Source organism: Poecilia latipinna, unplaced genomic scaffold, assembly GCF_001443285.1.
Source record: "Poecilia latipinna isolate Pla-1442-1.1 unplaced genomic scaffold, P_latipinna-1.0 Scaffold3864, whole genome shotgun sequence".
Lineage (NCBI taxonomy): Eukaryota > Metazoa > Chordata > Actinopteri > Cyprinodontiformes > Poeciliidae > Poecilia > Poecilia latipinna.
In genome coordinates this window covers 43879-54737 of record NW_015116480.1, presented here as the reverse complement: position 1 = coordinate 54737, position 10859 = coordinate 43879, and the positions used below count along the sequence as shown (strand labels likewise).

Here is a 10859-nt window from a genome sequence, read left to right as displayed (position 1 = left end):
AAAAAAAAATGGAGATGACAGTTAAGAAAGTATACAATATGAGCAATGCTTACATTTTTGTGAATTTAAGGTTATACTGGTATTATATTAAAGATATTAAAGTGCTAAAAAGCTACTTAAGACTTGTGAAGTTATTAGCAAGGAAATATTAAGCTTTGCTGTATGTGTATTCCATTTTTAGTTATTTTGTACTATATTATATGTTTTATACACTGAAGAGTGTGGCCAGAGCAAACCAGGGAGGAGAGAAGATCATCTGAGTTTGCCTAACATTTATGATTAATGCTTTAGGGTTAGCACAACTATATTTTTAGTTAGCATTCCCCACCACTGCCCAAATGTAATCCATCCTGAAACAAACACAACACAGTGAAGTCAAGAAATTATTGTTGTCCTGGCAACTGCTAAGCCTACACTCATCCACAGAACTGACAGAGAGGCATAATTGATTTTTCCACTTTTACACTGTTTTAGAGTCCATGGAAGGCTTGTTTTACACCACAGTATCAGACACATCGAAATTTACACATCTGTCATCATGGAAGTGATTGAAATACTTGATCTAATATTTGGGTCAGCAAGCAGGTTATTTTGGTTATACAGTGTATGTATGCAGGAGTTCTTTCCTACACATAGACATAATGTACCTGATGTGAGCAGAAGTGCCAGGGCTCTGAGTCCAACAATGGTTACTTGATGGTCTGCAAGAAACTCCGTTAAGACCTTCAGGATCTGCCTGAAAACAAAATCAGAATGAGAAATCGTGTTAATAGAGCCGCATGATGTTGGTGAAATCATGTAGCGGCAAAATTATTGGTAAAATAGTTTAATATTGGTATCTACTGTGACAAATACACATTTTTCTTAGTTCTCCCTTTTTTAGCTGTTCTTCCAACACTCCCTTAGCATCTTGGGTATTGTAGTCCGAGCAAGACAAACACCAATTCTTACTGGCAAAATGGGAAAGACGAGAGAGCATACTGATCAAGCACGGCAGTAAGTTAGGGAATAGCTTCTTGCCTAAATGTAGACATTTCTACTTTTGAAGCGATAAGAAAAAGGTTAAAACAATTGGGACATTAAGGAACAAGGCTGAACAAGACACTGATCTCAACTAGATATGATGTAAAGTAAGCTCCATGGTAAGAGAAATAAAAATGTCTAAACGGCACGTCTTTATCACAAGTGCAAATAACTGTGGAAGGTGTACTGTGAGAGGAAAATCCCCAACGGCAGATTGCATGTTGGTCGTGTTGTTAAATTAAGCTTGGGCAACTTGAAAACTGACAAAATTTGCGTTATGTGAACTAATTATAAAATTCATAGATGGCTATTCAAATCATGTAAACAAAGGGGAGGAAACCAGGTCAATGGGTTCAATGTCTGAGGAAGGGAAGGGCAACATGTTTGCCCAGAGGGCTGCGATCTGTACAATACTGCATCATAATTATAGCGCCACATGTTGGACATTTGACGACAAACGGAAGAGTGTCATAGTTTGTCATCAGGCAAATTTTGTTTTGCTCACTTCCTGTGTTTTCATGACTGCTAACTTGCACATTTGTGGATGGTTGTCTCCTTTATAAAATATCAATGTAGCTACACTTGAGTGGATTTCATTTCTTTTTATGTTGACGGAAGAGATTAAAGGTTGCTCATAACAAGAGGAGTGGCGTCAACTTTTCTTATTCTTAAAGCATTTTTCTCTCTCAGTGGCAGAGGACAGGGCAGAGCAGGTGCTATACATTGTTAGCTAACAACGACACACAGGTACATAACCTACTTGAATGATTTCATACTATTTGAACATTACTGGTATGTGGCATTTCATTATCTCTTGTCTATGCCTTTTCATACCGACTCATCGATGAAGACAGGACCGTTGATCAAGTATCATGAACCAGCTTTGGCCTTTCTTTGCTCTCCTGCCCACTTTGGATGTTTTTTGTGGTTCAGCCAAAACAAGGCAAATACAGCTAGTTTCAAAAAGATAACTACTACATTTCAGGGGTTTTTTTTCCAAACTGTTGTTGCACCATTCTGTTCAAGTTCTTTCATTTGCACTGAGGAAGTTCCAAATTTGTCAATGTGATATTTCCCCCAAGCAATTTCTCATTTTAGTTATAACAAACTATTGATTTTGATTGGCTGATCCGTACCTAACGAAGGCTCCTCTGCCAGGAACTTTTGTCATTTTGGAAGATACAGACTGAATTGAACTATCAAGAAGCTTTTGACTGTCAAAGAAGCTGGACCTGACCCAGTTACAAGGCCTTCAGTGATCAACCTCTGTGGAATGCAGTTGTGTTGAACAATTCTTTAGACTTTATGATACAATAAGGCTACATACACAGCAGGTATTGAAGCTCAATTCTGATTTTTTGCTGAAAACCATTTTACAACCCCAAAGTGACTCGCGTGCGCAACGGGAGCAGACAGTAACGCCACAAGATCATAACACAAAGGAAGATTAAAAAACAAAAAAAAGGCATGTCTAATAGCAACTGCCTTTTGTGGAGTACTGACTGCAACTTCTGAAGAGAAGTGTGTCTGCATACAACGTTGGAACTAAGAGTGGTGGGATGGTGAAGTGAAGCGCTTTACAGACACAGAATTCTTTCATAATTCTTAGAATTTTTCAGCTGTTGTTTATGTCCGGGTTTATATTAGTTTGTCTGAAATTGTGTTTCTTTGACATTTGCGGAATATCGACAGAGATTTACACACCTGTGTAATGGAAACACAGCTACTGGGTGGGAGAAAATATCTTACTTGCATTAACGGTGCGAGTACACGGCAAACATTCCAGCCCACCAAACACAGGGACTATTGCACACACCGATGTTAAGATTGTGAGTTGAAATATTTTACAGGTCTGTAAAAAGATTTGAATCCCTAACAAATAGGTTTGTCTTCACTTACTGGTGCACTGCCAGTACCTCCCAGTCTCTGCTGGCCTGCAGAGGTCTGCAGAGCTCCTCCAGCGTTTTCGGCCGTATTTCAATGAGCCTGCACAGCAGTGACAAGCCCACCTGAGGTAACAAGAGGTGAAAGAGGAATCATATCAGACAACTTTTTTTTCTCTCTCTAAATGACTAAAGTGGTTTCGGTTTCAGGACCTCTTGGGAAAGGCAGGTGAGTGTGTCACATCTGTGCTTATACTGTCTCACAATCATACTTTCAGTTTGCGTTGTGCTGCATTTCTTAGCCTGCTAAGCAAAGGTACACCTGATGCCATAAATTGGCTGGATCAGACAGAGAAAAGTCGCTTACAGATTAGTCATTTTCTAACAGAGCTCACACCCTTGAAAGCAAGTTTGTAACTTCACATTTCTGTTGCTTTTTACACAAAAAACTGTCCAAACAGAAGCTAAAGGTGAAGCCGTTTGACAGGTCAAGATGCGAAGGGTTACCTCCTGGACTTTTTTGCTGTTTGTATAAGAAGAAAGCACCACTGTGAGGGGAACGTGGACATCTTTGTCTTCAAAAAGCTCAGCTGCTGCAATAACAAGAACAAGAGCAAAAAAAAACATCAGACCTGACAAGTAAGCTTTAAACACACGACTGCTTCTACTTTCAATGTGACTGGAAAGAGGTCACATTAAAAATAGAATTCAAATTTGAATTCCAAAAAAAGACCAGTGTTACAGCAAGAACAAGTCAAAGGAAGCAGTAATTACTCGGGCAGGATTTTTATTGCAGCTTTTTAACTGTACTTAGCTTTAAGTGTGGGTGAGTAAAACATCACATATTTTAAGAATAAACCTGGAAATGTTAAACATTATAGCGACAGACATACAACACCATCTGACTGAAATGCAGGATTGACAACAATCCTAAGGAATTTTGAATGAGTTTAGCATCTCCATCAGCAGCTATGAGGTGAAGTATTTATAATTTAATGAGGTCATATACACCGTCAGGAACAAGAACGTCTGCACAGTTAGAAACACTAAAATCTGACCTGAATTTGGAATAAGCTTGCTGGAAACATCTTAAAACTTTCCCAAAATGCCATAATCTGATTTGTTGGAAATGTGATCCGAATTGACAGTTCGCAAAATTTGCCTCTCAAATATATTTTCTTCTTGGCATCACATACACTGGTAATCAGCACACTGTGAAAACTCCTGTTTTTACTAAAGGTGGTCGTATTTGCTGATAATCAGCTCATCAGGGAGATGTTAGATTTGCCCCCTGACTGTAAGAGTAAATTGGTTAAGGTATTGCTGTTTTCTAATTCAGATTTTTCTGTGGTTTTTTTATATTGGTAAATGGGCTCTCCTCCCAGGGCAGCAAACTCTTGGGGGAGGCGGGGAGTGTTAAGAAAATGAAAGTGAAAATCCATGCCAGTTGTGTTCCAAACTAGTTTCCTTTGCTTGCTGCATTGACGATAAACAGGAAGTGTGCACCACCTGTAAAGCATTTTCTTAACATCCTGGTTGTTTCTGGTTGATTCCACTATATATTTTTATGTCTATTTAAATATATACATATGTGTGTGTGTGTGTGTGTGTGTGTGTGTGTGTGTGTGTGTGTGTGTATTCAATAGTTGCTTTCTTGCACAGTGATTCTGAGGGAAGTTCAAATTCATTTCAAGTGAACAAAACTTGGGATTCACAGCTTCTAATTTATTGGCAAAAATAGGACGACTGCCATATTTTACAGGTAACTTAGTATGTTTTTTTTACATATATGTTAAAGAATACTGAGATTGATCCTTTATACTGCATAACTATTTGTTTAAACATGGTTTGACAATAATCAAATATTTGTTCCACTTATTTAAAAAAAATGAAGGGTTTTAGGATGCATTAGTGGGGTTTATTGTCATCCTGCCAATAAACCCCACTTCCTGTGATTTTTGTAACAATTGCATAAAGTTTACTACGCACTACATGCAGCAACTAACTGGACTGTAGGTTTTTGCATGGAGTCGTTTTAAAACATAAATGTCCTCAATCTACTGCAGCATGGTTACTTAAAGGTTTTCCTGTTTGCTACCAGCAGTTTGGTGAACATGCAGGGAACAATGGGGGGTTTCCTACCATGTTCCGTTGCCGTCAAGGACCGCAGATCCTGCAGGATTTGGATCAGCGTGGACAGCTGCCTGTCCTCCTGCGGGTTTTTCAGCCGCACCAGCAGCTTCTTCAGCCTTCCTTCCAGCTCTTCTTTGTTAACCATGGTCTTTGAAGAGTTGTTTTCCTGCTGAAGGCTTGACGTGCATTTAGGTCAATCAGTGCACTCTCTCGCAGTGAGAACCGAGAACGTGTTCCGTGAGCCCAAGCTGGCTGTTACAGCAAACTTCCCCGACAGCCACATGTATCATAGCACCATATTATTATGCGTTACCTTGTTTGCGTATTATTACAGTAGCTACAGTAGAGCTACAACTTGTTATAAGGGGGAAGCTGTCAGTGACGAGGAGTTTCGGTCCCAGCGTTGACATCAGCTTCCTCTCATAACTTTCCTTCGCGTGTTCCCCATTTTTCGTCCACGTTCCGGTGTTTCTGTGGGAGACGCCGCTGGTTCCTCTCTGACTGTTCCTGCTTCTCCACGGTCACATCATATGACTCGAGCGAGGAAAAAGAACTTCCCGTTTAGAGAAGAAGAGACTGGAAAAGGACACCGCGCGGTGGCGCAGCACGAGGGCGCAGCTGTCACACCGACACAAGTTTGGAACCAAGTTTGTCTCGTGAGGAATGTTTTGGAACTATGGCAACATCGGCTGATAAGTGACACAACCCTAAAAATAGTCAACCTCTAAAACTTTTTAAATTTGTGTGATACTTTGCTAATTTATAAATACTCAACACTGATTTACGCCGTGTTCCATTGACAGCACTTCCCAATCTGCGTTACTCAAACACAAAGCAAATTCCATGGGTGAAGAACAAGCGTTAGACATGTTTTTATATGTCTGAAAACATTTTTAATACAACATATATTTCGTTAATAATCCGGAATGAAGAGGGAAAACAATTTTTTCAACGTACTCTAACGTCACCGTCAAATGAGTTGGATTTTGTGGCGCAATCACAAGTTTTACGGCAATCAGGATGCGTCTCAGAATCCCAGCGTCACTAAAGACAAAAACTAATAGATCCAAAAACAAAATACAAAACAAAATTGAAAATAACTATTTATGGGTTGTTTTTCATTTTTAGACAACAAATCTTTGTATTTTAGGGAAGAAAATGTGCAAGTACGCAATCATTATTTTGTATTTATTACCTTCTTTGAAATTCGGTGTTAAACAGTTTTTAAACATATTTAGAGATATTTTTTATAACGTTGTATATTAAAAACAACAACAAAAACAAAACAATTGTCAGCCGTGTCTCCTATCTCAAACGTGTTTAATTCTTTGGCGCGCAAATAGAAGTGTTACGGTAGTTGGAATATATGGAATGCTCGAACGCCTGAAAATACTTACATAGTTTTAAAAACTGAGAAAAAATAGCTCAAATTAAACATTTTGACAAAACCTAATAAAGAAAAACTTAATCAAGATATTTTTGCTGTCCTATAACCTATAACTGTAATTAATTATGTAAGACATCTACATCTTTCTGGAAGCTGAACTTCAGGGTTTACCTTATCTAAAACATTCAACCTTTTCAGTGTGAGTTACTGTCAGCATTAACATAAACATTGCATTAAATGACTTTGGGTTGTTTCAGAGCAAAATAAGCATTAATTTTTTATCAAAATAAAAGCATTGCCTGTTCTGTCTGTCTGTGTCTGGAATAAAGATGATGATGATGATGATGATGATGATGATGATGAAAATGTCATCATGGCAACTTTCAACATTCTCATGTATTTATTATCTTGTGTAACTCATAGCCCACCTTGGAACTTGCTTATTGTTTAGAGTTGTAAAGGATTGTTTCTCGAAGCACAAAAAAATCCTAACAGATTTTATTCTCTATATTTTAAATGTTTTTTTGCATATTTGTATTTATTACTTAAACAAGTATTACCCTTTATCTTTTTTCAAAATATAGGTATTTGCATGTAGTCTTGGACGTGGGGGGAAAGACTTGTGAATATCTCACTGAACAATAGTGAATTACTTCATTTTTTTCTCATTTTCTTCACGTTTCATATTCATGTTTTATGGCACTACGGTGATCCCATACATCTGAACATTTAAAAAAAAGAAAACAAAAGAAAAAAACTTTTGTGGAACTGATTAATGAGCACATAAAGTTTGTGCTATAATAAATAAAATACGAAAAAACACGACGTCTTGAAACTAGAACTATGCGTGCAATAAAAAAATCAACTCAGTAATGGAGTCGAAGTCCGTCGGTCTTTGGAAACTACCATCTATAAACCTTGTTGAGTCTCTCTCGCTGAACATCCAGATGAACAGGTTACGACCATGGTTACGACATGACCTGGACTGCCGCCGCCTTCCTGCTGTCCCTTTAATCGGCAATATCATATGATCCAACAGAAAGCTTCCTGTTCGCCGAAGAAGAAATGCTGTGCAGCAGAGCGTTGGAAGTTTTTTAGGAGGTAAGTGGATCCAAGTAATACAATTATAACAAGAAAGCAAAAAATAGATATAAAATAATAACTAAAGCAAAGCAAATCATTTGTCTGAGTCAAAGAAATAGTTTGAGGATTGAAAATTTTATGTTCAACGAATTTGGATCTATTGGATTAGTCTATAAGCACTCTATAAACTAAGATATGCTTAAATGCATTCATTTAAGCAAATCTTCAGAGCAAATAGTTTTCTATTTAATGCGCTTATGAAAACAACCAGCGAAAGAAAATTGATCGAGTCGACGTTTGCGGATGTTGACTTACAGTGTCAGCAAATGTATTTTGGTTTAATGAAACTTGCCGAAAAGCAGCGATGTTCAACTGTGACACAGTCATTGCATTGAGCCTCACGGTGGTTGTAGATAACCACCGTCAGAACTCTTTCGAGTTCTCTTTTTGAACTCGAAAAAGAGACGAGCAACGAGCTTCCAGTGGTCGTGCGTCAATATCTCCGCCATATTGCGAGGGGCATGAAAATCGTAAAACGTAGTTCGGCTTTGATTTTTTTTTTTTTAAATAAAAGTTGTGTAAATAACAGTAAAATAGAATTGCTTCTGTTAAATTCTTTAGACAAGCTAGTTTAGCATTCACTAAATGTGGCTAGCTGTAAACCACAAAAACACTAGAATAAAACATCTTAAATCACAAACTTCCTATCAATAATGAACATTTCTGATTTTTTTTTTAACGTCGTTATTCCCTAAAGAAAAAAAAACACATTTTCAGGGAGAAAGAATGTTATCCTGTATTTGTAATTCAACTGTAATAATGGATTTACGGATAATTGGACTACATATTAAAAACGGCCCCAACTTTAAAACGTGTTTCTTCCTCTTTTTCACTAACATGCCTATGTAGACTGCCTACGTCACGCAAACATGGCTGCCCCGAGCGCTTAGCCGTCTCCTTATCAGATGAGTAAACAAACAAATGTGCCCTGCCAGTTTACTGCCAAAGTGCAGTTTGGGCTTTTTTTTCTTACGACGTTGCGACTGTCGTCGCTGCTGTGACAGAATATTAAGCAGAAATAGCAAACGCTGCCTTATCGCCTGTTGTTAACCAGATAGTAGGTTAAGTTTGACTCTAACTTGGTGCTGTCATGCCCCCCAAAAAGCGCAGGTTGTTTAACTAACTAACTAACTGTAACTAACTAACCCCGGCTTTCTCCTGTGTCCAGCAGCTTCAATGACAGATGAGTAACCGCACAGGTAGCAGGAGGCAGAAAGCTGCAGAGGATGGAGAGCGGAGTCTCATTGGACCTCCGTCCGGACACGCCGGGGAGAGCGTCCGGGATCAAGACGCCTCAACGACCCCGTTTTTCGTCTACTTGCTGGCGTTTTTCTCCGCCCTGGGTGGATTCCTCTTCGGGTATGACACGGGGGTGGTCTCTGGAGCGATGCTGCTCCTGAAGAAGGAGATGCACCTGAGCGCCCTGTGGCAGGAGCTGCTGGTGTCCAGCACCGTCGGAGCCGCGGCGCTCTCCGCCCTCAGCGGGGGCTTCCTGAATGGGTGGCTGGGGCGCAGGATTTGTATCCTCATCGCCAGCTTCATCTTCTGTGGCGGTGGGATTGTTATGGCTGTCGCCCTGAGCAAAGTGGTCCTCCTTGTTGGTCGCATCACAGTGGGTTTGGGCATCGGTGAGTAACTCCAGTTGGTGAAGTGAAGAGTATAAATCAGCGGTGACCCCAAGGGGAAGGCATAGGTCCCCCCCAGATAATCATGTTCATTTCACACAAAGGCATACAGAGTTATCTTCTTCAATCAAGACGTAAATGTAATACCCGATACATAAAGAAATACATATTTTTTATAGAAATTTACATACATTTTTATTTAAATACACATAATCTATTTATTATTTTCTTTTTTTTTAGCTATTCCACCCCAGCAAAATTTTACTTGCAATAGATAATAAAACACATTAGTACATTAAAACCACTTTTTGCTGCAATTAAATTTTGAATTATTTACCAGTTTTTCACACATCAGCAAGAACTTAATAATTTTCAAATAAGTGGATGTTGTTTTTCTTCATACACATCCCAATACAACTTACCTGATGTTGGATTATGAGATTGATATGAAGTACAACGTTTGAAAAATATACTTTAATTTAAAAAAACAAAAACAAGAAAAAGTCTTTGGTGCCTCCAAAAATCAGGGCCCCAGGCTGCTGCCCCTGTAAGCCCTTCCTGAAGTCAGGCCCTGATGTTAAGGACTGACGCTTCCCTGGAACGTCATTCTCCACCTTAGTCTCAAGTCTTTTGCTTGATGCTGCCACTCTTTGCTTTAAGGCAGAGATTACATGTGCAAAATGCAAAAACTGGAGTTATGACTTACAAAAAGTCTCTTATTCCCAACAGGCATTGCTTCTATGACCGTCCCTGTATACATCGCTGAGGTTTCCCCTCCGCACCTGCGAGGCCAGCTGGTCACCATCAACTCTCTCTTCATCACTGGTGGCCAGTTTATTGCCAGTGTGGTGGACGGGGCGTTCAGCTACCTGAGTCACGATGGCTGGAGGTATTTGACCCGAAATGTCACCTTTCCTCTCTGGTAATTTCTGTTCAACAGTGTCCTCCTCCAACTACTTCCCGATCGATCCCAGGTACATGCTGGGTCTGTCCATCCTGCCTGCCGTGCTGCAATTCTTCGGCTTCATCTTCTTGCCGGAGAGCCCCCGCTGGCTCCTGCAGAAAGGCCGGAGTCAGGAGGCACGCCAAGTCCTGGGCCGGATCCGGGGGGGCCAGAACATCGAGGAGGAGTACGACACCATCAGGACCAGCATTGAGGAGGAGGAGAATGAAACGGGATCAGGTCTGAGAGACTCAAGGCTCCCGTAGCTTTTTATGTGGCTCTCTAGACCAGTGTTTTTCAAAATGGTGGCCACCATGGGGAATCAGGGGGCTTCAGAAAGATGAGGGGGAAAAAAATAAAACAACTGAATCTAGTAATAATAATAATAATAATAATAATAATAATAATAATAATAATAATTTTAGATAATAAAAAGACCAAAGGAACTGTCCTCGTACAAATAACCCCTAATAGCTCCTGGCTGACTAAAATAAGGAAGGATGAGGCAGCACTTATGTTAACAAATGTAATAATTATTAAATAGTGAATAAAAGTAAGACAACGCATTCTAAAAGCTGATGTTTCTTTACATATTAGCATTGTCTCTGTGTTGGAAAGGGGTCCCCAGCCAAAAACTAATGCACTTTAGGGGTCCATGCAAGGGCGTAGGAACGAGTCTGTCATTGGGGGGGACGCATATCGGAAACCTGACAGATCAGTAA

The 10859-nt window shown here is 39.6% G+C and overlaps 2 protein-coding genes across 8 annotated transcripts in view; one reads left to right on the top strand and one right to left on the bottom strand.

The window, feature by feature from the left end:
• Positions 1–647: 647 nt before the first annotated feature.
• On the bottom strand, positions 648–5708 carry LOC106941783 (leucine-rich repeat serine/threonine-protein kinase 2-like; the record flags this gene model as incomplete). The annotated part of the gene is made up of 4 exons (XM_015024896.1): positions 5049–5708; positions 3414–3499; positions 2923–3032; positions 648–736 (listed from the first exon to the last, which is right to left on the bottom strand). Coding segments are annotated over exons 1-4 (421 nt in total), but the record flags the coding sequence as incomplete, so codon positions are not given.
• Positions 5709–6783: 1075 nt separating this feature from the next.
• LOC106941784 (proton myo-inositol cotransporter) overlaps positions 6784–10859 on the top strand; it is a 19471-nt gene continuing 15395 nt past the window's right edge. For 4 of the 7 annotated variants that reach the window (XM_015024902.1, XM_015024900.1, XM_015024901.1 and 1 more), the window contains exons 1-3: positions 8650–9197; positions 9924–10083; positions 10169–10377. In XM_015024902.1, coding sequence (XP_014880388.1) covers positions 8753–9197; positions 9924–10083; positions 10169–10377 — 814 coding nt within the window. In that variant the 5' untranslated portion in view covers positions 8650–8752. Of the gene's footprint in view, positions 7528–8239; positions 8627–8649; positions 9198–9923; positions 10084–10168; positions 10378–10859 lie in introns of those variants that run through there. The other 3 variants (XM_015024899.1, XM_015024897.1, XM_015024898.1) reach the window with 3 other exon arrangements.